This window comes from Larus michahellis, chromosome 33, assembly GCF_964199755.1.
Source record: "Larus michahellis chromosome 33, bLarMic1.1, whole genome shotgun sequence".
In the NCBI taxonomy this organism is placed as follows: domain Eukaryota; kingdom Metazoa; phylum Chordata; class Aves; order Charadriiformes; family Laridae; genus Larus; species Larus michahellis.
The window spans coordinates 83805-110960 of NC_133928.1; the positions used below are offsets into that span (position 1 = coordinate 83805).

The 27156-nt window shown below is 70.6% G+C and overlaps 2 protein-coding genes across 9 annotated transcripts; one reads left to right on the top strand and one right to left on the bottom strand.

The window, feature by feature from the left end:
• LOC141735405 (transferrin receptor protein 2-like) lies at positions 1 to 12595 on the top strand. Of its 8 annotated transcripts, XM_074568093.1 has the most exons (19): positions 1 to 27; positions 269 to 313; positions 1071 to 1275; positions 2216 to 2402; positions 2869 to 3003; positions 3421 to 3526; positions 3823 to 3945; positions 4315 to 4431; positions 4947 to 5083; positions 5610 to 5779; positions 6215 to 6334; positions 6607 to 6689; positions 7193 to 7256; positions 7366 to 7433; positions 7537 to 7613; positions 7881 to 7965; positions 8425 to 8637; positions 9871 to 10011; positions 11102 to 12595. In XM_074568093.1, exons 2-19 carry the CDS (start codon positions 281 to 283, stop codon positions 11630 to 11632), a joined length of 2595 nt encoding a protein of 864 aa, XP_074424194.1. In that variant the 5' UTR covers positions 1 to 27; positions 269 to 280; the 3' UTR covers positions 11633 to 12595. The 8 variants fall into 8 exon arrangements, with proteins under 8 accessions (XP_074424194.1, XP_074424195.1, XP_074424202.1 ...); XM_074568094.1 differs by lacking the exon at positions 2869 to 3003; XM_074568101.1 differs by lacking the exon at positions 7881 to 7965 and having other exon boundaries at positions 11102 to 11371.
• Positions 12581 to 26772, bottom strand: LOC141735407 (ephrin type-B receptor 4-like). The gene is made up of 16 exons (XM_074568102.1): positions 26259 to 26772; positions 25906 to 25976; positions 23454 to 25008; positions 22426 to 22581; positions 21691 to 22020; positions 20657 to 20787; positions 20019 to 20184; positions 19465 to 19564; positions 19028 to 19077; positions 18629 to 18742; positions 17544 to 17791; positions 16860 to 17078; positions 15897 to 16046; positions 15099 to 15292; positions 14157 to 14321; positions 12581 to 13436 (listed from the first exon to the last, which is right to left on the bottom strand). The coding sequence occupies exons 1-16, from the start codon at positions 26308 to 26310 to the stop codon at positions 13334 to 13336; spliced, it is 3804 nt and encodes a 1267-aa protein (XP_074424203.1). The 5' UTR covers positions 26311 to 26772; the 3' UTR covers positions 12581 to 13333.
• Between the last annotated feature and the right edge of the window lie 384 nt (positions 26773 to 27156).

Below are 27156 nucleotides of genomic sequence, written 5' to 3' on the forward strand. Positions count from 1 at the left end.
GGCAGAGCGGGACCGAGCGGCCTCGGGGTGAGCGGGGTCGGGGGGGGCCTGGGGGGTGGGGGGGGCGGTTTGGGGGGTCAGGGGGGACGTGGTGGGCTCGGGGGGGGGGATTTTTGGTGGGGGGGGAACACGGGGAGGTGGCGGGGGGGACACAAAGTCTGGCTGGGGGCAAAGTCCACCCTATGGGGGGGTGGGGGGGGGGTGCAGCCTCCTGGGCCCCCCGGACCCCTCTTGGGCCCCCCCATAAGCCTCCTGGGCCCCCCCCAAGGACCCGGCAGCGATGGAGACCCTGAGGCGCTGCTTCCGTGGCCGGGTAATGGCCCCCCCCCCCCGGAAAAAAAGGGGACCCAGGCGTCCGGGACACCCCAACCCCCCCAAAAAAGGGGACGCGGATCGCCCCCTCCCCCGCAAAAGGGGACCCAGATCCCCCTCCCCCCCCCGCAAAAGGGGACCCAGGTGTCCGGGCTCCCCCCTCCCCCCGCGATGGGGACCCAGAACCTCCCCAAAAAGGGGACCCAGTTCCCCCTCCCCCCTCTAGGGGACCCAATTCCCCCCCCTTTCCCCCCAAAAAGGGGACCCCCGGCGTCCGGGACCCCACTTCCCCCCCCCCCGACGGGGACCCACATCCCACCCCCCAGCCCCCAAAAGGGACCCCGGTGTCCAGCAAACCCCCACCCCCCCCTCCAGGGGACCCCATTCCCCCCCCCACCTTCCCCCCCATCGAAAGAGGAGCCGGGCGTCCGGGACACCCCCTCCCCCCCCAAAAGGGCACCCAGTTCCCCCCCCATCCCCCCCAAAGGGGACCCACATCCCCCCTCCCCCCCCGTAGGGGACCCAATTCCACACACACCCCCCCCCGCCCCCCCCCTCGCCCCGCCAAAAAGGGACCCAGGTGTCCGGCCCCCCCCTCCCCCCGCGATGGGGACCCAGATCCCCCCTCCCCCCCCCAAAAGGGGCCCCAGTTCCCCCCGTCCCCACCCAAAAAGGGACCCAGGTGTCCGGGCCCCCCCTCCCCCCCCCCCCCCCGAAAGGGCCCCGTCGCCCGGGCGGGGGGTGACGCGGTGCCGCAGCCCCCGGGGGGAGGGGCCGTGTCGTACTCCCGGCACCGGGACCCCCGGGGGGGGGGAGGGGACCCGGAGGAGGAGGAGGAGGAGGAGGGGGAGGGGCGGGGCCCCATCGTGCGTCTGCCACGCCCCCGGCCACGCCCCCGGCCACGCCCCCGGCTCCACCCACTCGCCACCCTGGCGCTGGGCTCCGCCTCCGCCTTCCTGGCCGGTAGGGATCAGCGGTGACCCCCTTACACCCCTTACCCCTCGGTATCCCCTTTTACACCTCGTTACCCTGCTTTACACCTCCTTACACCCCTTACCCCATTACACCGTTACCCCCGTTACCCCATTGCCCTCTTATACCCCTTACACCGTTACACCCTGTTACCCCCTTTACAACCCCTTACACCCCCTTCCCCCTTTCTACATCTCCTTACACCCCAATAGCCCATTACACCATCATCCCTGTTACCCCACTGCCCTGTCATACCCCTTACACCCCGTTTCCCCCCCTACACCCCCTTTTACACCCCATTACATCAGTATCCCCATTACACCATTACCCCCATTGCACCCCGTTACACCATTAGCCCCTTATACCCCATTACACCCCTTACCCCTCTGTTACCCCATTACACCCCTGTTACACCCCGTTACCTCATTAGCCCATTATTCCCCATTACACCCCATTACCCCATTATCCCAATTACACCCCATTAGACCCTGTTACCCCATTAGCCCATTACACCCTGTTACACCCCCATTACCTCATTACACAGCCTGTTCCACCCCTTACCCCCCCGTTACACCCCGTTACCCCATTATCCCCACTACAGCTCGTTACACCCTCTTACACCCCATTGTTGCCCCATCATCCCCCATTACACCCCTTACCTGCCTGTTACCCAATTACACCCTGTTACCCCATTACACCCTGTTTGACCCCTTACCCCCCGTTACCCTCTTACACCCCGTTATTACCCCCCATTACGCCCCTTACCTGCCTGTTACACCATTACACCCCATTACCCCCCATTACGCCCCTTACCTGCCTGTTACACCATTACACCCTGTTACCCCATTACCCCCGTTACACCCTCTCGTTACCCCATTATCCTGTTACACCCCGTTACCCCCCGCCCCCTCCCCTGGCCCCGCCCCCCCAGGGCTGCTGGTGGCCGGGATTGGACACTCCCCCTGCGGGGGCGGGGCGGGGGCGGGGCCTGAACCACCAGGCTCCGCCCCCGAGGAGGCGGGGGGCGGAGCCAGCGCCGAGGCCCCGCCCCCCTGGCCCCGCCTGCGGGAGCTGCTGCAGCGGCACCTGCGCGAGGAGCGGGTGGAGGCCTGGGTGCGGTGCGTGACCCCTGACCCCGGCCGTGACCCCTGACCCCTGACCCCCATCCTGACCCCATGGGAGGGGCCCCTTGTGACCCGGTTGTGTTGAGCCTGACACAACACCACCCCCCACCCCCCCCCAAACCTGGACCCCTGACCCCCCCGACCTTGACCCCTGACCCCTATGCTGACCCCTGACCCGCCCCCCCGCTCCTCACACCTGACCCCAATCGTGACCCTATGAGGTGCCGTGCTGACCCTGACCCTTAACCCTTGACCCTTGACCCCTGACCCAATCCCGACCCGGGGGGGGGTACCTTGACCCTGAAGGCCTGCCCTTGACCTCTGACCCCTGACCCTGCTGGGGGTACCCTGACCCCCAACCCTCACCCTGGGGCGGGGGGGGACACACACACACGCTTCCCTTTGCCCCCCCTGCCCATGACCCCTGACCCCGTCTGTGACCCCTGACCCCTGACCCCAGGGAGGTGAGCGCGGGGCCGCACGGGGCGGGGTCGGAGCGGGGGCGGGGCCTGGCGCAGGCCGTGCTGAGCGCCATGGCGGGGGCGGGGCTGAGCCGGGCCTGGAGCCGCCCCCAGCCCCTCCCCCTCCCCACGCGGTACGGGGTCAGGGGTCACCGGGGGGGTCAGAGGTCAAGGGGCATGGGGGGGGTAGGGGGTCATCGTGGGGGATGGGGGGGTCACAGGGGTCAAGGGTCATAGGGGATGGAGGAGTTCAGGGGTGGGGGGTCTCGGGGGTGGGGGGTCGCAGAAGGTCAAAGGGGTCACGGGGGGGTCACAGGAGGAGGGGGTGGGGCATCACACGGGTCAAGGGTCACGGGGGGATGGAGGGTTCAGGGGTGGGGGGTCATGGAAGGTCAAAGGTCACAGGGGTCATAGGGGTCTGGGGCATAGTGGGTCGGGGGGGTGGTCCCAGGGGTCATGGGGGGGTCAGGGGTCGCGGGGGGTGATGGGGGGCTGGGGGGGGCAGACTGGGGGGAGCCTGACCCCGTGACCCCTGACCTCTGACCCCGCAGGGGGTCGGCCTCGCTGCTGTGGGTGGACGCGGGGGGGCGGGAGCTGGAGCGGCTCCGCCTCGACCCCGAGGCCTTCTGCGCCTGGAGCGCCCCCGGCAACGCCACGGTAACCCCCGACCTCTGACCCCCGACCTCTGACCCCACCCCCGGCAACGACCCTGACCCCGACATTGACCTCTGATCCTGGGCCCTGACCCCCCCCCCCCCCCCCCGACCCTGACACCCGACCCCCCCTCCACCCTCTTACTGACCCCTGACCCCGACCCCTGACGGTGACCCCCCGACCCTGACACCCGACCCCCAACACGTGACCCCGATCCCGACCCCTGACCTTGACCCTCTTCCTGACCCCAATCCCGATCTTGACCCTGACCCCCCCCCCGCTGACCCCCGGCCCCGCAGGGGGGGCTGGTCTATGGGCACTATGGCCGCCCCCAGGACCTGGCGCTGCTGCGGGCGCGGGGGGTGTCGCCCCGCGGGAACCTGCTGCTGCTGCGCCTGGGGAGGGGCCCCCCCGCCGCCAAGGTGGGCTGGGGGGGGGGGGGGGGGGGGAGGGGGGGGGTACCCTGGGTCTGCTACAGGGGGGAGGGGAGGATGCTGGGGTCACCTATGGCGGGGGAGGGGCGGGACAATGGGGTCTTCGGGGGGGGGGGGAGGGGCAGGGGGACCGTTGGGGGGGGGAGGGGCAAGATGCTGGGTCCCCTATGGGGGGGGAGGGGAGGATGGTGGTGTCCCCTATGGGGGGGGGAGGGGCGGGACAATGGGTCTCCGGTGGGGGGGAGGAGGAACCAGGTCCTCTATGGGGGGGGGGGAGGGGCAGATGTGGGGTCCCTCGCGGGGGGGGGGGGGGGGAGGGGCGGATGTGGGTCCCCCCCGGACGCCTGGGTCCCGCAGGTGGCGGCGGCGGCGGGGGCGGGGGCCATCGGGGTGCTGCTGTACCCCGACCCCCAGGACACGGCGGGGCCCGGGGGGGGCCCCGGGCTGGGGGGGGACACGGCTGTCACCGTGCATGTGAGTGGGGGGGGGGGGGAACATTGGGGGGGGGGTCAGCAGGGCTGTGAGGGCAGTTTGGGGGGGGGCTCATGCTGGGGTTGGGGAGATTTGGGAGTGGGGGGGGTGGGGGGAAGGTCTGGGGGGGGCTGGGTGGTAATTGGGGGATGGGGGGGGTCTCGGGGGGAAATATGGGGGGCACCTGGGGGTATTCTGGGAGATCCTGGGGGGGGGATGGGGGGCAACTGTGGGTTTGGGGGGTGCTGGGGGGCTGGGAGGGGGTGGGTTGGGGGACTGGGGGGGCTGGGGGGCAACCGGGGGGATTTGGGGGGGGGCTGGTTATGAGGGGCCTTGGGGGGCGCTGGGAGGGAATTTGTGGTGCTGGGGTGGATGTGGGGGGGGCCTAGGGGGGATTTGGGGGGGGGATCTGGGGGCATTTTGGGGGTGCTGGGGGTGGATGGGGGGCCTTGGGGGGGATTTGGGGGTGCTGGGGGGGGGGTTGGGGGGGGGTCCCCGTCTCTGAGCGCTCCCCGCAGGTACAGGAGGGGGCGGGGGACCCCTACAGCCGGGGGTTCCCCTCCTTCACCAACCGGGCCCCCCCCCGCCGCCCCCCGGGGGTGCCCCCCATCCCCGTCCACCCCCTCAGCGCCAACACCGCCGCCCGCCTCCTGCGGTACCGACCCCCCCGCGCCCACGGGGGTCCCGCCCCGGCCCCCCGGGACCCCCCCTGGGACCCCCCCCCGGACTCCTGGGACCTCCCCATGGGTTCCCCCCCCCCAACCAAAACGCCTGGGTCCCTGCGTGGGGGGGGGGCACCTACCTGCTGGGGGGGGGGGGGGAGAAGGGGGGGCTTCCTCTGACACCCCCAGACCCCCGGGTCCCCTGAGGGAGGACGGGGGGGGGCGCGGAGGGAGCCCAGGTGGGGCAGAGGCCGTTGGAGCCTCATTAGGAGCAGCTGAGGGCAATTAGGGCTAATTAGGGGTCATCAGCCCCCGGGAGGGGCCCAGCTGCTGCGCCCCGGACACCTGGGCCCCCCCCGAACTCCGGGGACCCCCTCAAATTCGTGGGTGTCTCCCCCGCCCCCCCCCGGACACCCGGGTGCCCCCAAATTCCTGGGTCCCTGGGGAGGGGATGGGGGGGGGGGGGGGGAAATCCCGTGCCCGGGTCCCCCCCCCGGACGCCCGGGTCCTTCCCCGCAGGGTGTTGGGGGCTCCTCAGGCCCCCCCCCACTGGGGCCCCCCCCCCTCCCGGGGGCTGCGGTACCGGCCGGGCGCGGGGGGGCGGCGGCTGCGGCTCAGTGTGGCCCCGGGGACGGCGCCGGGGACCCTCACCAGCGTCTTCGGGGCCCTGGAGGGGCGGCTGGAGCCCGGTCAGGGGCGTGGCCTTTGTGGGCGTGGCCTTTGTGGGCGTGGCCGCGAGGGGAGGGGCTACGGGGAGGGTGGGGCCGGGGAGGGGGAGGGACAAGCCCGGGGGGAGGGGGGGGGGGGGTGTCCATAGGGAAAAGCCCCGGGGGGGGCGTGGTTTGTTGGGGGGCGTGGTTTGTTTGGGGGCGTGGCCAACCGGGGGCGCGGTCGGGTGGGAACCGGGTTGGGGGTGTGGCCGAAGGGGCGGGGCCAAAGGGGGTGGGGCAAAGAGGGGGGTGGGATCAACCCCGGGGGTGTGGCCTTTTGGGGGTGTGGCCAAGCTGGGTGTGGTTGATGGGCGGGGCTCGGGTGGGTGTGGCTAAAGGGGGTGTGTGGTTTGATGGGGTGGGGCTGGGGCGGGGCTGGGGGGGCGGAGCCTGGCTGACCCCGCCCCCTCGCAGACTGTTACGTCATCGTGGGGGCGCAGCGCGATTCGCTGGGGCCGGGGGCGGCGGCCTCGGGGGTGGGCACCGCCCTCCTGCTGGAGCTGGCCCGGCTCTTCGCCGCCATTGGGCGGGACGGTGAGGGCGGGGCCGGAGGGCGGGGCCAGAGGGGGTGGGGCCGGGGGGGCGGGGCATTGGGGTGGGAAAAGGGCGGGGTTTGGGCCCCTGGATGCCTCTGACCCCCCCCCCCATCACCCCCCCCAGCCCCGTGTGACCCCCCCCGGCCCCTGTGACCCTCTGGATGCTGGGTCGCCCCTGGCCCCCCGTGACCCCCCCCGACCCCCGTGACCCCCCCTGACCCCCGTGACCCCCCCGTGACCCCCCCGTGACCCCGGCCCCGCCCCCCGCAGGGTTCCAGCTCCGCCGGACGCTGCTCTTCGTCAGCTGGGACGGGGGCGAGTTCGGGCACTTGGGGGCCACCGAGTGGCTGGAGGTCAGTCCCCACGGCGGGGTGTCCCCGTGTCCCCCCCGCGTGTCCCCATGTGTCCCCCCCCCCCATGTCTCCACGTCCCCCCGTGTCCCTGTGACCCCCCCATGTCCCCCTGTCCCCATGTGTCCCCATGTGTCCCCCCCATGTCCCCATGAACCCCCGTGTCCCCGTGTCCCCCCCCATGTCTCCACGTCCCCCCCATGTCCCTCTGACCCCCCCATGTCCCCACGTCCCCCCGTGTCCCCCCATGTCCCCGTGACCAACTGTGTCCCCGTGTCCCCATGTGTCCCCCGTGTCCCCCCGTGTCCCCGTGTTGCCATGTCCCCCCATATCCTCGTGTCCCCCCCGTGTCCCCATCACTGACCGTGTCCCCCCATGTCCCCTCGTGTACCTGTCACTGTGTCCCCGTGTGTCCCCGTGTCCCCATGTCCCCCCCGTGTCCCCACGTGTCCCTGTGTCCCCCCCATGTCCCCATCACTGACCGTGTCCCCCCGTGACCCCCCCAGGGTTACCCCGACCTCCTCCACACCAAAGCCGCCGCCTACATCAGCCTGGACCAGGCCATGCTGGGTGAGCCCCTCCCCCACCCCAGGACGGGGGGAGGGGATGTCCCCTCCCCCCCCTCCCCCCACCCCCCCCCCGGCCACCTGGGATCACCTGACGCCCCTCCCCCCACCAGGTGACGACCGTTTTGTGGCCAAAACCAGCCCGATGCTGGTCAACCTCCTGGAGAGCGCCCTGGGCCAGGTGGGGGGAGGGGCCGGGGGGGGGGTGGGGGAGGGGTGTCGTGTCACGTGACGTCCCCCCCCTCCCCCCCCCCCCCCCGGCTCATCACCCCTCCCCCCCCCAGGTGGAGAGCCCCAACGAGGGCGGGAAAAGCCTCTTGGAGGCGGTGACGCGGCCGGGGCGGGGCTGGGAGAGTGACGTGTGAGCGCCGGGGGGGGGGTCCGGGGGGGGGGTCGGGTGGGTCCGGGGCGGGGGAAGGAGCGGGGATGTTGCGGGGGGGGTCGGGGGGTCGGGGCCGAACGGCGGGATCCCCCCCTTGGGGGAGGGGGAGGGGGAGGGAAGGGGTTCCCCAAACCCCTGGGTCCCCCCCCGGGGGGGTGGGGGAGGGGCGTTGGGGGGTGGGGGGGGAGGGGAGGGCTCGGCACCCCCCCCACCCCCCACCCCTCGACGCCTGGGACCCCCCCCCAGGATCCGGCCGCTGCCCCCCGAAAGCGGCGCCTTCCCCTTCACGGCCGCCGCCGGCGTCCCGGCCCTGGAGCTCGGCTTCGACGAGGTGGGGGGTCCCCGTGTCACCCCCCCCCCCCGCCCCCGTGTCCCCATCATGGATCACGTCCCCATCACTGGCCACCCCCACGTCCCCCCCGGGTGGTCCCAAGTGTCCCCGTGTCACCCCCGTGTCCCCGTGAATCGTCCCCGTGTCCCCCCCCCGGTGCCCCCACCGCAGGCCACGGCCCTCCGTGTCCCCGTGACCGACCACGTCCCCGCGTGTCCCCGTGTCCCCCTGAGTCCCTGTCCCCACGTCCCTCCGTGTCCCCGTGACCGCGTGCACCCCATGCCCCCCCTCGTGTCCCCACGTCCCCTCCGTGTCCCCTTGTCCCCCTCAATGACCGTGTCTCCATGTCCCCCCCCACGTGTCCCCACGTCCCCTCTGCGTCCCCTTGTCCCCGTCACCAACCACGTCCCCGTGTCCCCTTGTCCCCGTCACCATGTCCCCCCCCCCGTGTCCCCGCAGGCGCCGGGGGGGTGGTCGCGGGCGGCGCTGGGGACACGCGAGGACACGCTGGGGCGGCTGCAGGGGCGGCTGCGGGGGCGGCTGCCGGCGGTGGCCCGAGCGGTGGCCGCGGTGGCCGCCCACCTCCTGCTGCGCCTGGGCCACGACGCCCGGCTGCCCCTCGACCCCGGCGCCCTGGGGGACGCGCTGCTGCGGCGCCTGGCGCCCCTCCAGGTCAGACCAGTATAGCCCAGTATAGCCCAGTATAGACCAGTGTGGCACTGGGAGGGCACTGGGAGGGTACTGGGGGACACTGGGGGACACTGGGGCTGCCCCTGAACCCTGGTGCCCTGGGGGACGCGCTGCTGCGGCGCCTGGAACCCCTCCAGGTCAGACCAGTATGAACCAGTATAGACCAGTGTAGACCAGTATAGCCCAGTATAGACCAGCGTGGCACTGGGAGGGCACTGGGAGGGTATCGGGGGACACTGGGGGACACTGGGGCTGCCCCTGGACCCCGGTGCCCTGGGGGACGCGCTGCTGCGGCGCCTGGCGCCCCTCCAGGTCAGACCAGTATGGACCAGTATAGACCAGTATAGACCAGTGTGGCACTGGGAGGGTATCAGGGGACACTGGGGGACACTGGGGCTGCCCCTGGACCCTGGTGCCCTGGGGGACGTGCTGCTGCGGCGCCTGGCGCCCCTCCAGGTCAGACCAGTATGGACCAGTATAGACCAGTATAGACCAGTGTGGCACTGGGAGGGCACTGGGAGGGTATCGGGGGACACTGGGGGACACTGGGGCTGCCCCTGGACCCCGGCGTCCTGGGGGACGCGCTGCTGCGGCGCCTGGAACCCCTCCAGGTCAGACCAGTATGAACCAGTATAGACCAGTGTAGACCAGTATAGCCCAGTATAGACCAGCGTGGCACTGGGAGGGCACTGGGAGGGTATTGGGGGACACTGGGGGACACTGGGGCTGCCCCTGGACCCTGGTGCCCTGGGGGACGCGCTGCTGCAGCGCCTGGCGCCCTTCCAGGTCAGACCAGTATGGACCAGTATAGCCCAGTATAGCCCAGTATAGACCAGTGTGGCACTGGGAGGGCATCGGGGGACACTGGGGGACACGGGCTGCCCCTGGACCCTGGTGCCCTGGGGGACGTGCTGCTGCGGCGCCTGGCGCCCCTCCAGGTCAGACCAGTATGGACCAGTATGGACCAGTATAGCCCAGTATAGACCAGTATAGACCAGTGTGGCACTGGGAGGGCACTGGGAGGGTATCGGGGGACACTGGGGGACACTGGGGCTGCCCCTGGACCCCGGCGCCCTGGGGGACGCGCTGCTGCGGCGCCTGGCGCCCCTCCAGGTCAGACCAGTATGAACCAGTATAGCCCAGTACAGCCCAGTAGAGCCCAGTGTGGCGCTGGGGCCGTCCCCGCGGTGTCCCCAACGCCCCCGCTGTCCCCAGGGCCGGGGGCTGTCCCTGCAGTCCCTGTCCTCGGCCCGCGGGGACGTCGTGCGAGCGGCCGAGAGGCTGCGCCGGGAAATGGCCGGCTCCGACGGCACCAACGAGCGGCTCAACCGCGGCTTCAACACCCGCATCATGGCCGTGAGTGGCACCGCCACCCTGTCACCCTGTCACCCTGCCACCCTGCCACCCTGCCACCCTGTCACCCACCCTGTCCCCTCGACGCCCGCATCATGGCCGTGTCATCATCACTGTCACCCCGTCACCGTCCCTGTCCCCGTTGACCACGTCCCCAACCCCGTCCCTGTCCCCATCCCATTGACCGTGTCCCCGTCCCTGTCCTGTCCCCACTGATGGTGTCCCCACCCTTGTCCCTGTCCCCATTGACCACGTCCCTGTCCCCATCCCCGTCCCTGTCCCCATCCCACTGATGGTGTCCCCGTCCCTGTCCCTGTCTTTATCCCCATTGACCACGTCCCTGTCCCCGTCCCCATCCCTGTCCCCACCCCACTGACAGTGTCCCTGTCCCTGTCCCCATCCCCATCCCACTGATGGTGTCCCCGTCCCTGTCCCTGTCCCCATTGACCACATCCCTGTCCCCATCCCTGTCCCCACCCCACTGATGGTGTCCCTGTCCCTGTCCCCATCCCTGTCCCCACCCCACTGATGGTGTCCTCATCCCTGTCCCCATCCCTGTCCCCACCCCACTGACGGTGTCCCCGTCCCTGTCGCCATCCCTGTCCCCACCCCACTGATGGTGTCCCCGTCCCTGTCCCCATCCCTGTCCCCATTGACCACGTCCCTGTCCCCATCCCTGTCCCCACCCCACTGACAGTGTCCCCGTCCCTGTCCCCATCCCTGTCCCCATTGACCACATCCCTGTCCCCATCCCTGTCCCCACCCCACTGACAGTGTCCCCGTCCCTGTCCCCATCCCTGTCCCCATTGACCACGTCCCTGTCCCCATCCCTGTCCCCACCCCACTGATGGTGTCCCCGTCCCTGTCCCCATCCCTGTCCTCATTGACCACGTCCCTGTCCCCATCCCTGTCCCCACCCCACTGACAGTGTCCTCGTCCCTGTCCCCATCCCTGTCCCCACCCCACTGACGGTGTCCCCGTCCCTGTCCCCATCCCTGTCCCCACCCCACTGATGGTGTCCCCGTCCCTGTCCCCATCCCTGTCCCCACCCCACTGATGGTGTCCCCGTCCCTGTCCCCATCCCTGTCCCCAGGCGGAGGCCTCGCTCCTGTCCCCTTTCGTGTCCCCCCTGGTCACCCCCTTCCGCCACGTGCTGCTGGGCCGGGGGGGCCACACGCTGCCGGCGCTGGCGGCCCAGCTGGGGAGGGGACAGGGCTGGGGGACGCGGGGGGACACCCGCCACCTCCGCCTGCGCCTGGCCCTGCTGACCTGGACCCTGCAGGGGACGGCCGGGGCCCTGGCCGGGGACGCCTGGGACCGTGGGGACATCTGGGGGCGGGGGGACATGGGGGACCGGGGGGACATCTGGGACCTTGGTGGCTCTGGGGACACTGGAGATCGTGGGGACAACGGGGACATTGGAGACCGTGGGGACACCAGGGACCGTGGTGCCCTTGGGGACAAGGGGGACACCTGGGACTATGGGGACACCTGGGACTATGGGGACCATGGGGACACCTGGGACCGTGGTGGCCTTGGGGACAACGGGGACCATGAGGACACGTGGGACCGTGGTGGCCTTGGGGACCATGGTGACACCCAGGATCATGGTGGCCCTTGGTGACACCTGGGACTGTGGGAACACCTGGGATCATGGTGGTCTTGGGGACCTTGGGGACAGCCGGGGTTGTGGTGGCCCTTGGGGACAACGGGGACAGCTGGGACCATGGGGACACCTGGGACCGTGGTGGCCTTGGGGACACCTGGGGTTGCAGAGGCCCTTGGGGACAACGGGGACAGCTGGGACCGTGGTGGCCTTGGGGACCTTGGGGACAGCTGGGGTTGTGGTGGCCCTCAGGGACAACGGGGACACCTGGGACCATGGGGACACCTGGGACCGTGGTGGCCTTGGGGACACCTGGGGTTGCAGAGGCCCTTGGGGACAATGGGGACAGCTGGGACCGTGGTGGCCTTGGGGACCTTGGGGACAGCTGGGGTTGTGGTGGCCCTTGGGGACAACGGGGACAGCTGGGACCGTGGTGGCCTTGGGGACCTTGGGGACAGCTGGGGTTGTGGTGGCCCTTGGGGACAACGGGGACAGCTGGGACCGTGGTGGCCTTGGGGACCTTGGGGACAGCTGGGGTTGTGGTGGCCCTTGGGGACAACGGGGACAGCTGGGACCGTGGTGGCCTTGGGGACCTTGGGGACAGCTGGGGTTGTGGTGGCCCTTGGGGACAACGGGGACAGCTGGGACCGTGGTGGCCTTGGGGACCTTGGGGACAGCTGGGGTTGTGGTGGCCCTTGGGGACAACGGGGACAGCTGGGACCGTGGTGGCCTTGGGGACGCCCAGGATCACGATGGCCCTTGGTGATGCTGGGGACCGTGGTGGCCTTGGGGACGCCGGGGACATCGAGGACGCCCCTGGCTGGCCCCGCCCCCTCATTTGCATACGGCGGGCGGGGCGCGGGGGAGCCGCCGTCGCCGCGTTTTATTGGCTGCGACTTCGGGCCATAAATAACAGAATTTGGGGAAAACCTGCCCCGAAGGAGCACAATAAAACCCCCGGGAGGGCCCCGCCCACTGAGACCACGCCCACTTGTGGCCCCCGCCCACCCAGACCACGCCCATCTGGGCCACGCCCACCCGCGCGTCACCCCTGGGCGTGGCTTCCCTGACCCCGCCCACTCCGGATCAACAGAAAGGGCGGGGCCAAGGAGCTGCGACATCATCAGGGCCCTTATGACATCACCGGGGAGGGGCCAATGAGGTTGTGAGTGGTGACAGCACAGGCGCGCCGGGGGCGTGACATCACACGCCAGGCCCCGCCCACCACCCCGTGACATCACCAACCTGGAGTCCCCGGGCAGCAAGCGACAACGTCGGCGGCGCCAGTGATGTCACAGTGACATCATGGGGCAAAGTCACGCTTTGGTAACACAGGGCAGGGCGCAGGGCGGCCATCTTGTGGCGGCCATCTTGGTTTGACGGCCATCTTGGGGTGGCCATCTTGGCTTGGTGGCCATCTTGTGGCGGCCATCTTGGCTTGGTGGCCATCTTGTGGTGGCCATCTTGGTTTGGCGGCCATCTTGGTGCAGCCATCTTGGTTTGATGGCCATCTTGGGGCGGCCATCTTGGTTTGGCGGCCATCTTGGCTTGGCAGCCATCTCGGGGCGGCCATCTCGACTCGACGTCCATCTCGGGGTGTCCATCTTGGCTTGGCGGCCATCTTGGTGACTCACCCAGGGCCCAGCCCCTCTGAGCGGGTCCGTGGCGCCCTGGTGGCCATCTTGGCAGGGCCGGGGCCGGGGGCGGGGGGGGGTGGGCTCAGAAGTGGGGGTCTCCCTTGGGGGGGCTCTGCAGGCTCTGGGCACTGTCGAGGATCCGCTGCTGGTGGCCGGCCAGCGTCACCCCCATGCGCAGCAGGTCCCTGCGGGGGACAACGGGGGTCACCGCCGTGGCCCCACGTCCCCCGTGTGTCCCTCTGCCCCCCTCATGTCCCCCGCGTCCCCCAAGGTCCCACGTCCCCCCACGTTCCACATCCCTCCATCTCCCCAGATGTCCCCTGTCCCCATGTCCCCTCATTTCCCCGTGTCCCCCCATGTGCCCTGATGACCCCCCTGTGTCCCCATGTCCCCAACACCCCCCTGTGTCCCCCATCCCCCATGTCCCCCCATGTCCCCCGTATGCCCCTCGTTTCCCTGTGTCCCCACATGTACCCTCATGTCCCCCCACGTCCCCGTATCCCCCCCAATGTCCCTGTGTCCCCCATGTCCTCACATGTCCCCACGTCCCCCCTGGCCCCCCATGTCCCCTCATGTCACCCCATGTCCCTGTATCCCCCCCCACGTTCCTTTGTCCCCCCCTTGTCCCCGTGTCCCCCCGTATCCCTGTCTCCCCCCATGTCCCTGTATCTCCCCTACGCCTCCATGTCCCCTCTGTCCCCGTGTCCCCCTATTTCATCATGTCCCCATATCCCCCTATGCCCCCATGCCCCGCCCATCCCGGCGTCACCCTGTGACCCCCACGTCCCCATGTCCCTCCATGTCCCCCTGTCCCCCTACGCCCCCTTGTCCCCCTGCGTCCCCACATGTCCCCAGGTGCCCCCGCGCCCCCGTGTCCCCCCGTGTCCCCCCGTGTCCCCCCGTACTCGCTGCGCAGCCGCGGCAGCAGCTCCAGGCTGGTGACGCCGGCGCTGCTGAAGGTCTCCTCGTATCGGCCCAGCTGGAGGGTGCGCAGCCACTCGCCCACCGAGGCGAAGGGGGGCCCGGGGGGGCCGGGGGGGCCGGGCTGCGCCAGCCGGGGCGGGGACGGCCTGCGGGGGGACCAGGGACTGGCTCAGCCCCACGGCACCCCATAACGCCCTGCCCCAGGGGGACCCAGGTGTCCAGGAGACCCCCCACCCATGGACCCAGGCACCCTGGGACCCCCCCACCCATGGACCCAGGCTCCTGGGACCCCCCACCACCCAAGGACCCAGGCTCCTGGGACCCCCCACCCATAGACCCAAGCTCCTGGGACCCCCCACCCATAGACCCAGGCTCCTGGGACCCCCCACCCATAGACTCAGGCATCCTGGGACCCCCCACCCATAGACCCAGGCTCCTGGGACCCCCCACCCAAGGGCCCAGGCACCCTGGGACCCCCCACCCATAGACTCAGGCACCCTGGGACCCCCTCACCCAAGGGCCCAGGCTCCTGGGACCCCCCACCCATAGACTCAGGCATCCTAGGACGCCCCACCCGTAGACCCAGGCTCCTGGGACCCCCCCACCCATAGACCCAGGCTCCTGGGACCCCCCACCACCCAAGGACCCGGGCTCCTGGGACCCCCCACCCATAGACCCAAGCTCCTGGGACCCCCACCATCCAAGGACCCAGGCACCCTGGGACCCCCCACCCATAGACTCAGGCATCCTAGGACCCCCCACCCATAGACCCAGGCTCCTGGGACCCCCCACCCATAGACTCAGGCATCCTGGGACCCCCCACCCATAGACCCAGGCTCCTGGGACCCCCCACCCATAGACTCAGGCACCCTGGGACCCCCCACCCATGAGCCCAGGCGTCCGTGCCCCCCGGCCCCGCGCACCGGTGGGTGTCGGGGGCGGTGACGCGGAGGGTGGCGGGGTGGCGGATGAGGCGGTCGAGGGCGCTGACGATGTCGGGGAAGCGGGGCCGGGCGTTGCGGTCGCGCTGCCAGCAGTCCAGCATCAGGCGGTGCAGCGCCGTGGGGCAGCGGGGGGGCGGCGGCAGCCGGTAATCCTGCTCGATGGCGTTGATCACCTTGGGAAGGGGGGGGGGACACGGGACATGGGGGTCAGGAGATGCGGGTGGCCCGGGGAGGGGGACAACCCAGGCGTCTGGGGCCTCCGACCCCCCCTTCTGGGGACGCAGGCATCCAGGGGACCCCCTGCCCCATGGGGGACCCAGCAAAGCCCCTGCCCCATAGAGGACCCAGACGTCCGGGCCCCCCCGATCCCGCTCCCGGGGTCCCAGGTTCCCGGGGGGGGGTCCCCAGGATTGCCGGTGACCCCCTGACCTACCAGGGACCCCGGCGTGCGGGCGCAGCAGCTGGGGGCTGGTTACCCCCAATTAGCCCTAATTACCCCTGATCGCCCCCAGCTGCTCCTGAGGAGGCTCCAACTGCCTCTCCCCACACTTGGGGGGCCCAGACACCTGGATCCCAACCCCCCAACCCGGTAGCTCTGCCCCCCACCCCCCCGTCCACCATGGGACCCAGGAGTCCTGGGGACCCTCCACCCATAGGACCTCCCACCCCGAGGGGGACCCAGGTGTCCGGGTGCCCCCCTTGCCCCCCATCCCCTGGGGACCCCGGCATCCGGGTGCGCCCCCCCCCCCGCCCCCCCGGGACCCCGGGGCGACTCACGTCCTGGTTGGACATGTCCCAGTAGGGTCGCTCCCCGAAGGACATCACCTCCCACATGACGATGCCGTAGCTCCAGGCGTCGCTGGCCGAAGTGAACTTGCGGAAGGCGATGGCCTCCGGCGCCGTCCACCGGATGGGGATCTTCCCCCCCTGCCACCGGGTGCTGGCGGGTGACCCAGGCAGACGGGCGACCCCCCCCCCAGGAACCCCCCTCCCCAGGGACCCCAACCCTGGGGGGACCCCAAATCCTCCAGGGCGCCCAACCCTACTGAGAGCCCGGAGAACCTCGGTCCTGGTGGGACCCCGACCCTATTGAGACCCCAGCCCTGGTGGGACCCAGGTGTGTCTGAGGCCCCAAACCGCGGAGGGACCCCAACCCTGGAGAGATCTGGGCATCTGGAGAACCCCGACCCTGGTGGGACCCCAACTCTGGAGAGACCCTAACTTTGGTGGGACCCCAACGCTTGAGGCACTCCAACCCCTGAGAAACCTCAACCCCTGCGAGACCCCAACCCGGGTGAGATCCCAATTCCAGAGGGACTCCAACTCTGGAAATACCTCAACCCTGGAGACACCCCAACCCTGGTGGGACCCCAGCCCCTGAGAGACTTCAACCCTTGAGAGACTCCAACCCTGGTGAGAGCCCAATTCTAGAGACACCCCAACCCTGGTGGGACCCCATTCCTGATTGGACCCCAACTTTGGTGAGACTCCAACCCTGGAGAGACCCCAACCCTGGAGAAACCCCAACCCTGGAGAGACCCCAACTTTGGTGAGACCCCAACCCTGGAGTGACCCCAACCCTGGAAAGACCCCAGCCCCTGAGAGACTTCAACCCTTGAGAGACCCCAACCCCGGTGAGACCCCAATTCCGAAGACACCCCAACCCCGGTGAGACCCCATCCCCGCAGAGGGCCCAGGCGTCCAGCCAGCCCCCGCCCCCCGGGGGGGTGCCCTCCTCACCAGGGAGCTGGTGTAGGTGGGGTCGGCCGAGCTCTCCTCCTCCAGGGCGCGGGACAGCCCGAAGTCGGAGACCTTGCAGACCAGCTGGGCGTCCACCAGGATGTTGCGGGCAGCCAGGTCGCGGTGGACGAAGCCGGTCTCGGCCAGGTACCGCATGCCGGCCGCGATGCCCCGCAGCATGGCCACCAGCTGCAGCGGGCCCAGCGTCCCCACCCGGCCCTGCGGGGACACGGTCACCTCATGGTGGTGACCTCGGACACGCTGCTGGTGGCCCCCGTCTGCTGTGCCACTGTGTGTCCCCCATACCCCACGTGTCCCCCATGTCACCCATGTCCCAAGTGTCCCCCACCATGTCCTCCACGTGCCCCATATCCCAAGCGTCCCCCACCATCTCCCCGTGTCCCCCATGTCTCATGTGTCCCCCACGTCCTCCATGTCCCTCATATCTCCCATGTCACCCATATCCCAAGTGTCCCCCCACGTCCCCCTGTATCCCAAGCGTCCCCAATGTCCCCACTTCCCCCGTGTCCCGGACGTCCCGTGTCCCCCATATCCCCCCCCACCTCTTGTGTGTCCCCCATGTCCCCTGTGACCCCATGTCCCCTACATCCCCCCCATGTCCTCGGTGTCCCCCGTGTCTCCCCATGTTCCCACATCCCCCCCACTGTCCCCGTGTCCCCGTACCCGCAGGAAGGCGTCGAGGGCGCCGTTCTCCATGAACTCGGTGAGGATCATGGCGGGGGCGCTGGCCGTCACCACCCCGCGCAGCCGCACCACGTTGGGGTGGGCGAACTGCCCCATGCGGGCGGCCTCCCCCAGGAAATCCCGGCGCTGCCGCTCCCCCGCGCCCCCCTTCAGCGTCTTCACCGCCACCGGCGACTCGGGGCGCCCCGGCAGCGCCAGCCGGCCCCGGCACACCTCCCCGAACTCCCCTGGGGACAGGGGGGACACGGGGACATGGGGGACATCGTGGGACAGGGACAGCCCCCCAGAGCCCCCCCACACCTCCCTGAACTCCCCTGGGGACAGGGGGGACACGGGGACATGGGGGACATCGTGGGACAGGGACAGCCCCCCAGAGCCCCCCCCCACACCTCTCTGAACTCCCCTGGGGACACAGGGACATTGGGGACATCGTGGGACAGGAACAGCCCCCCAGAGCCCCCCCCCCCACCTCCCTGAACTCCCCTGGTGACATGGGGACATTGGGGACATTGGGGACATCGTGGGACAGGGACAGCCCCCCAGAGCCCCCCCCCACACCTCCCCGAACTCCCCTGGGGACAGAGGGGACACGGGGACATTGGGGACATCGTGGGACAGGGACAGCCCCCCCAGAGCCCCCCCACACCTCCCTGAACTCCCCTGGGGACACGGGGACATTGGGGACATCGTGGGACAGGGACAGCCCCCCAGAGCCCCCCCACACCTCCCCGAACTCCCCTGGGGACAGAGGGGACACGGGGACATTGGGGACATCGTGGGACAGGGACAGCCCCCCCAGAGCCCCCCCACACCTCCCTGAACTCCCCTGGGGACACGGGGACATTGGGGACATCGTGGGACAGGGACAGCCCCCCAGAGCCCCCTCCCACCTCCCCGAACTCCCCTGGGGACAGAAGGGGGGACATTTGGGACATCACTGGGGACAGGGATGGGGATAGGGATGGGGACATCATTGGGGACATCACCGGGGACATCAATGGGAAAAAGGGCAGGGCCACCACTGGGGACACGGCTGGGGACACGGCTGGGCCGGGGGCTGTCACCTGCCCCGATGACCTCCTCGATCTTGACGCAGGCGACGTCGATCTCCTGGGCGAAGTCCCTCAGGGCCACCCCGGGGTCCTCGTAGGTCAGGGGGTCGATGTACAGCTTCCCGCCTGCCACCAGCAACACGGGGACAGTGCCACCGTCACCGTCACCGTCACCAACACCCCAGGGGCAGGGGGACACGGGGACAGTGCCACCGTCACCATCACCATCACCCCAGGGGCAGGGGGACACGGGGACAGTGCCACCGTCACCATCACCATCACCCCAGGGGCAGGGGGACACGGGGACAGTGCCACCGTCACCGTCACCAGGGGGATGTGGGGACACCGGGTGACCCCGTGACACTGTCACCCCGAGGTCAGGGACACTGGGTGACCCCGGGTGACCCTCACCGTGGTGGCCGTGCCGATCCGCGTCCTCCTTGTGCCGGTGGCTGTGGCGCCTGCCGGGGGGGGGGGGGGAACATGGTGACAGGGGGATTGCAGCCCCCTGAGACCCCCCAGGGTCCCCAAGGACCCCCCGGGACCCCCCCGATGCCCCCAAATACCCCAGGCCCCCCCTGACCCACCCTGAGACCCCAGGGACCCCCCAGAAACCCCCCCCCAGTCCCCCCCCCCCCGTCTCACCCTGGGATCCCAGGGACCCCCAGGACGCCCAGAGCCCCCCCAGGGACCTCAGAACCCCCCCCAGGGACGCCCAGGATGCTCCAATTCCCGCCCTGAGCCCCCCCAGGACCCCCAGAGCCCCCCCAGGGACTCCCTTCCAGACCCCTGCCCCCCCCCCAGGGACACCCCGGACCCCCCCGCGCCCCCCCCAGCCCCCCCCTCACCTGAAGCAGAGCAGGGTCCCCGCCAGCAGCGCCAGCACCAGGAGCCCCCCCAGGGCGGCCGCCCCTGCCACCAGCCCCCCGTGCTCCCCCCGCGACCCCTCTGCAGGCACCCGTCAGTGCCGGGGGGCCGGGGAGGCCGGGGGGGCCCCCAGGGTCCCAAAGGGGTCGGGAAGGTCCCAGGGGGGGTTGTGGGGGTCCCAAAGGGGTCCCAATGGGTTGGGGGGGTCCCAGGGGAGCTCCCAGGGGGGTTACGGGGGTCCCCCAGGGTCCCAAAGGGATTGGGGGGGGCAGAGGGGGGGCTCCCAGGGGTGTTACAGGGGTCCCAAAGGGGTTGGGGGGGTCCCGGGGGGGTCCCAGGGGATCAGGGGGGTCGCGGGGGGGGGAGTTGGGGGGGGTCTGGGGTGGGTCTTGGGGTGTCCCAGGGGGTTTTGGGGTGGGTTGGGGGGCCCCGGGGGAGGCTGGGGGGGCATTGGGGGGTGCAGGTGCGTTGGGGGGTCCCGGGGGGGTGGTAAGGAGGGGCTTTGGGGTGGGGGGGGGCTCGGGGGGGAGCTCACCGGCGCCCTGGGTGGTGACGGCGGTCTCGGGGCCGAAGTCCCCGTACCCGGCCTCGGAGCGGGCCCGGACCCGCACCCCGTAGAGGCCCCCCCGGCGCAGCCCCCCCAGCTCCGCCCGCGGCGCCGGCACCTTCAGGAACATGGGGGGGCCCTCGCCGCCCCCCACCTACAGGAGTCAGATGCCCCCCCCCGCCCCAGCACCCCCGATACCCCCTCAGGGACCCCCAAAACCCCCAGAGCCCCCCCAATAGCACCAGGCCCCCCCAGTCCCCTTCAGGGCCCCCCCAGTCCCTCCCAGGGACCCCCAATACCCCCCAGATGCCCCTCAGGGCCCCCCCAATGCCCCCCAGGCACCCCCAGTGCCTCTCAAGGACTCCCCAGTGTCCCTTGGGTCCCCTCCGAGACCCCCAATGCCCCCCAGCTCCCCCCAAATATCCCCCAGAAGCCCCCCCCAGCAGCCTCTAGGACCCCTCAGCACCCCCAGATGCCCCCCAGGTCCCCCCCTTGTCCCTTGGGACCCCCCCCCGATGCCCCTGTGAGCTCCCCAATACCCCCAGGACCCCCAAATGTCCTCCTGGAGCCCTTCAGTGACCCCCGGGACCCCCCAGAACCTCCCCCCGATGCCCCCCCCCCCTCACCTTCTCGTAGTATTTGACCTCGTAGTCGAGGACGTGACCCCCGGGGGGGGCCGGGGGGGGGGTCGGCCACGACAGCGTCACCCCCGTGGGGGACCCCCCGATCCGGACCACGTCATACACCGGCAGCGGCACTGGGGGGGGGGCGGGGGGATCCCAAGGGGCCTCAGGTCAGGTTTTGGGGGTTCCAAGGCAGATTTAGGGGTCTGGGGGGGGTCCCGGGGGGGGTCCCAGGGTGGGTTTGGAGCCCCAGGGTAGGTTTTGGGGGTCTAAGACCAGGTTTAGGGGCCCCAGGTCAGGTTTTGGGGCCCCAGATCAAGTTTTGGGAGTCCCAGGATGTATTTTGGGGTCCTATGACGAGTTTTGGGGTCCCAGGATGGGGTTGGGGGTCCCAGGATGGGTTTGGGGGTCCCACAATGGATTCGGGGGTCCCAGGTGACGTTTTGGGGTCCCAGATCAAGTTCTGGGGGTCCCAGCTCAGGTTTTGGGGTCCCAGGGGTGGTCCCAGGATGGATTTTGGGATCCCGGGATGGATTTTTCACATCCCGTTATGGATTTTGGGGTCCCAGGATGGATTTCCGGGGTCCCAGGATGGGTTTGGGAGCCCGAGAGATGGTCCCAGGATGGGTTTTGGGGGTGCCAGGTGAGGTTTTGGGGTCCCACATCAAGTTTCGGGAGTCCCAGGATGTATTTTGGGGTCCTATGATGAGTTTTGGCGTCCCAGGATGGGTTTGGGGGTCCCACAATGGGTTTGGGGGTCCCAGGTGATGTTTTTGGGTCCCAGATCAAGTTCTGGGGGTCCCAGCTCAGGTTTTGGGGTCCCAGGATGGATTTCCGGGGTCCCAGGATGGGTTTGGGAGCCCGAGAGACGGTCCCAGGATGGGTTTTGGGGGTGCCAGGTGAGGTTTTGGGGTCCCGGATCAAGTTCCTGGGGGGGGGTGTCCCAGGATGGATTTTGGGGGCCCCCCGATGGATTTTGGGGTCCCAGCCGGGTTTGTGGGGGGGTCGCGTGTCCCCCCCCAGCCCCGGCCTCTCACCGTCCTTGGTGGTGGTGACGTTGAGCTCCTGGGCGGGGGCCGGGAGGGGGCTGAGGTGGGAGACGCCGTTGCGGGCGCTGACGCTGAAGCCGTAGGTGACGTAGGGCCGGAGGCCGGTGACGGTGACGCCGGGGACGCGGAGGCCGGTGGCCGCGGGGACGAAGGCCAGGCGGGAGCAGGGGCCGCAGGGCGCCCGCTCGGGGCAGGCCCGGCACCCCACGGCGTAGGTGATGTCGGGGCGTCCCCCCCCGTCCAAGGGGGTGCTCCACTCCAGGCGTACCCCCGAGCCGTTCAGCCGGGCCACCAGGCTACGGGGGGCCGAGGGGGGGGCTGGGGGGGGAGGCAAGATGGGGGGTGAGGGGGGGGCACCACCCATAGGGGTGGGAGACACCCCCCCAAACCCAGGGACACAGGCGTCCCGGCACCCTGCGCCCCCCCCCCCCATGGATCCAGGTGTCTGGGACCCCCCCCGACCCACGGATCTGGGAGTTCAGGCCCCCCCATGGCCCCATCTGCCCCCCACCCAAGGAGCCGGACGTCTGGGACCCCCCCCCACCCAGACCCAGGGACCCAGGAGTTCGGATCCCCAACAGCCCCCCACCCCCACCTCCAGGCCCCCCCCATGTCCCCCCCCCATGTCCCTCTCAGACCCTCCTCGTGCCCCGCCATGTCTCCCCCCGTGCCCCCCCCATGTCCCCAGCCCCCCGTGCCCCCCCCGTCCCCCCCCGTGCTGACCGGAGCAGCGCAGCGCGGGTCCCTCGCCGGGGGCCCGGTAGAAGCCGGGGCGACAGGGACAGGAGGTGGCCCCGGGGGAGGGGGCCTGGCTGAGGGGGGGGCAGGGCTCGCACCGACCCCCCCCCGCCTCCGCCTTGAAGGTTTCGGGAGGGCAGGCTGGGGGGGGGAGGGGGGCGAAGAGGGGTCAGAAGGGACCCAGGCGTCCGAGTGCTCCCCCAGACCCCCAGCGTGCTCCAACTCCCCCCCCAGGGACCCTAAGCCCCCCCCAGACCCCCCAAGGACCCCCCTGGTCCCTTCCAAGCTCCCCAGGACCCCCCCTGAGCCCCCCGCAAATGCTCCAACCCCCCTCCAGAGACTCCAGGGACCCCCAGAGCCCCCCAAGACACTCCAACTCCCCCCCAGGGACCCCCAGACTCCCCCAGACTGCTCCAACCCCCCCCTAGAGCCCCCCCGGACCCTCTACAGCCCCCCAGGCTGCTCCAAACCACCCCCCAGGGACCCTCAGGACCCCCCCGGAGCCCCCCAGGATGCTCCAACTCCCTCCCAGAGACCTCAGGACTCCACTGGAGCCCCCCAGGATGCTCCAACTCACCTCCAGATCCCCCCAGGGACCCCCAGAGCCCCCCCGGCTGCTCCAACTGCCCCCCAGGGCCCTCAGAACCCCCCCAGAGCCCTCCAGGCTGCTCCAACTCACGCCCAGGACCCCCTGGAGCCCCCCAGGCTGCTCCAGCTTCCCCTCAGAGCCCCCCAGGACCCCCCTGGAGCCCCCCAGGATGCTCCAACTCACCCTGAGGGACCCTCAGGACCCCCCCAGAGTCCCCCCCGGCTGCTCCAACACACCTCCAGAGCCCCCCTGGATGCTCCAACTCATCCCCAGAGCCCCCCAGGACCCCCCTGGAGCCCCCCAGGCTGCTCCAACTCACACCCAGAGCCCCCCCAGCTGCTCCGACCCCTCCCCAGGGACCCTCAGGACCGCCCCAAAGCCCCCCCCAGGCCGCTCCAACGTGCCCCCCCCCCCCATCACTCACCGCGACACCCCAGCCCCCCATCGGGCTCCCTGCCGGGGCCGCAGACGCAGCCCTGGGCGGGGGGCTCTGCCCACCTCCCGTCCTCCCGGCAATACATGACGGGGGCCCCGGCCCCCGCCGGCACGGCCCCTTCCAGGCACTGTCCGGCCACCGGGGCCACCAGCTCCCGCGGGACGGTGGCCGGGAAGCGGGCCAGTCGCGTGGTGACCTCGGGGCAGCGCTGGAAGTAGAGGCGGACGGAGAGCAGGGCCATGCAGGCCCCCAGGTCCTGGAAGGCCAGATAAAACCCGGCGCGGCTCAGGGGCCCCAAGCGCAGGGTTTTGCGGTTGACGCGGCCGGAGGGCCGGCCCCCCCCGGCGCCCCCCGCCCGGCGCGAGAGGTGCTCGGCCGCCACCGTGTCCACCTTGACGTAGGGGTTCTCCATCCAGGGGGGGGTCAGGGCCGTGGCCGTGTCGGCGTCCGCCTCGTGGTAGAAGACGTTGAAGGTTTCTTTGCAGGGGCGGGGGGGGGACGGGCTGCGGCGGCGGCGGGAGGGGCCGGCGCTACGGGCATCGCGGTTGCCAGGGCTGTTGCTAAGGGAAATGTGGTTGCCTGGGCCGTTTCCAAGGCCGTTGCCAGGACCACCGCGGTTTCTAGGGCCGTTGCCAAGGTTGTTGCTAAGAGCATCATGGTTGCCAGGGCTGTCGCTAAGAGCATCATGGTTGCCAGGGCTATCGCTACGGGCATCACGGTTGCCAGGGCCGTCGCTAAGGGAAATGTGGTTGCCAGGGCCGTTTCCAAGGCCGTTGCCAGGAGCATCGCGGTTTCTAGGGTCGTTGCCAAGGCCGTTGCCACGGACATCCTGGTTTCTATGGCCGTTGCTAGGAGAAATGTGGTTGCCAGGGCTGTAGCTATAGGTATCGTGGTTGCCAGGGCCGTTTGCAAGGCTGTTGCTACAGGCATCGTGGTTGCCAGGGCCGTTGCTATGAGCATCGTGGTTGCCAAGATCGTTGCCAAGACCCTTGCTAAGAGCACCATGGTCGCCAGGGCCGTTGCTATGGGTATCACGGTTGCCAGGACCGTTTCCAAGGCCATTGCTAAGGGCATCCCGGTTGCCAGGGCTGTTGCTAAGGGCATCCTGGTTGCCAGGGTTGTTGCCAAGGCCATTTCCAGCAGCATCCCGGTAGCCGGGGCCGTTGCTAAGGGCATCCTCACCGCCGGGACCATCCCCCAGAGCACCCCAGTGGGTGGGTCCGTCCCTGGGGATGTCCCCGGGGGCGTCCCCGAGGACGTCCGTGTCCCCGAGGACGTCCCTGGGGGTGTCCATGGGGGTGTCGGTGTCCGCGGGGGTGTCCCCGCGGCGGGCGTGGCGGGCGTGGCGCGGGCGGGGCAGGCTGTCGCAGGCCAGCAGGGTGAAGCGCAGCTCGGCGTAGACGTGGGTGGCCCCCCGGCGCGGCACCCAGCCCGAGCGCAGCCAGCTGTTCTGGGGGGGGCCGGGGGGGCCCAGCCCCGAGCAGACCTCGAAGGTGCGCACCGAGGCCTGGCGCTCCTCGTCCAGCCCGCTCAGCTCCTCCCACTGCCACCGCAGGGACGGGGGGGACAGCAGGGACGGGGGGACATGGGGGGACGCGGGCACGGGGGGGACATTGGGGATGGGGGGACATTAGGGATGGGGGGACAGGGGGGCATACGGGGGACGGGGGGGACATTAGGGATGGGGGGACAGGGGGACATATGGGGGACATTAGGGATGGGGGGACATTAGGGATGGGGGGACAGGGGGACATATGGGGGACAGGGGGACATAGGGACAGGAGAATAGGGGGGACACGGGGGACATTAGGGACGGGGGATATCAGGCATAGGGGGACATGGGGACAGGGGGACGGGGGGACAGGGGGACAGGGGGATGTGAGGGGACACAGGGAAAGGGAACGGGGGGGACGTGGGGGTACATTAAGGGATGTGGGACACGGGGGGACACGGGGACAAGGCAGGACACGGGCACATGGTGGGACAGTGATGTGGGGACACGGGGGAAACAAGGGGACATGGGAACAGGAGGGGACATGGGGGACGGGGGGGACATTAGGGGACATGGGGAGAGATTAGGGATGGGAGGGCATGGGGACAGGGGGGACACAGGGGACAGAGGGGACGGGGGGACATGGGGATGGGGGGACAGGGGGGACATCAAGGGACATGGGGATGGGGGGGGACATGGGGGACACGGTGGGACAGGGGGAGAATGGGGAGGGAGGGGGACATGAGGGATCGGGGGACATAGGGGACATTGGGGGGGATTAGGGAGGACACAGATGGGGAACATGGCGGGGGACAGGGAGGTGAGCGACGATGGGGACACCCCGCTCTCCCTGTCCCCGTGTCCCCCACATCCCCCCAGTGTCCCCCCACGTCCCCCCTGTCCCCCCACGTCCCCCCTGTCCCCGTGTCCCCCACCCCGTCCCCTCACCTGCCCCTCCCCCGGGGGGTACACGGTCCATTTGAGGTCACTCGTCTCCAGCCGCGTGTTGAGCAGCGTCTCTGGGGGGGACACGGGGGGGTGACAAGGGGGGATACTGTGGTGACACCCACCCCCCCAGCCCCAGACACCTGGGTCCCCTCGGGGTGGGAGGGGGGGTCCTGGTCTCCCCGTCCCCAGGGGACCCAGGCGTCCGGGACCCACATCTCGAGGGGACCCAGGCATTCGGGACCCCTTGATCCCCCTCCCCATCCCCAGGGGGACCCAGGAGTTCGGGACCCCCATCCCGAGGGGACCCAGGCGTCGGGGCCCCACACCCCCCTCCCGCAGCCCCCCTCACTCACCCTCCTCGGCGAAGCCCAGCGGGACCCACAGCCAGAGCAGCCACAGCCCCATAGCGGCACCGGTGCGGGGGGGCCCAGGCGTCCAGGCCCCCTCTCCTGTGCCCCACAGCTGGGGGGACCCGGGCGTCCGGGCTGCCCCCTCCCACCCCCCAGGTCCCCTCCGAGGGGACCCAGGCGTCCGGGTCCCACCCTGGCCCCCCCCCCCCCCACTTTTGGGGGGCTCCTGGAGGGACCCAGGCGTCTGGGAGGGGTGAAGTTTGGGGAAAGTTTGGGCGACTTTGGGCAACTTGAGGCAGCGGGAAAGCGGCCGGCCTGCGGCTGTGGCCCCCTCCCCCCCCCAGGCCCCCTCCCGTTGGCAGGGAGGGACCCAGGCGTCCGGGAGGGACCCAGGCGTCCGGGCCCCCCCAGCAGGAAACTCCTTTGTTGAGCGTTTCCCCGGGTCGGGCGGGGGCAGGATGTGGGATCACGACCCCGGGAGGGGCTGGGGGGGGGAACTGGGAGGGACTGGGGGCACTGGGATGGGCTGGGGGGGGGATCTAAGGGGGGACCGGGATGAACTGGGGGCACTGGGATGGGCTGAGGGTGTCGGGGGTGGGGGGGGGGCACTGGGATGGACCGGTGGGTGCCTAAGGGGGGACTGGGATGAACTGGGGGCATTGGGATGGGATGGGGGGGGGGGTGGTGTCCTGAGGGGCGACTGGGATGAACTGGGGGCACTGGGGTGGGCTGGGGGGGGGGTCTAAGGGGGGACTGGGATGAACTGGGGGCACTGGGGTGGGCTGGGGGGGGGTCTAAGGGGGGACTGGGATGAACTGGGGGCACTGGGGTGGGTTCTGAGTGGGGGACAGGGAGGTACTGGGGGCACAGAGATGGGCTGAGGGCATCGGGGGGGGGGGGA

Bases quoted from the DNA above. Each gene is read 5' to 3' on its own strand.
- LOC141735407 (XM_074568102.1), bottom strand. From the start codon at position 26,310: ATGGGGCTGTGGCTGCTCTGGCTGTGGGTCCCGCTGGGCTTCGCCGAG. The intron at 16,047-16,859 runs GTGAGGAGGGCA...ACCCGGTGGCAG, and splicing joins CCACCTACACCAGCTCCCTG to GGGGGGAAGATCCCCATCCG. The intron at 15,293-15,896 runs GTGAGTCGCCCC...CCCCTTCCCAAG, and splicing joins GGGACATGTCCAACCAGGAC to GTGATCAACGCCATCGAGCA.
- LOC141735405 (XM_074568093.1), top strand. From the start codon at position 281: ATGGAGACCCTGAGGCGCTGCTTCCGTGGCCGG. The intron at 5,780-6,214 runs GTCAGGGGCGTG...GCCCCCTCGCAG, and splicing joins GGAGGGGCGGCTGGAGCCCG to ACTGTTACGTCATCGTGGGG. The intron at 7,434-7,536 runs GTGGGGGGAGGG...TCCCCCCCCCAG, and splicing joins TGGAGAGCGCCCTGGGCCAG to GTGGAGAGCCCCAACGAGGG.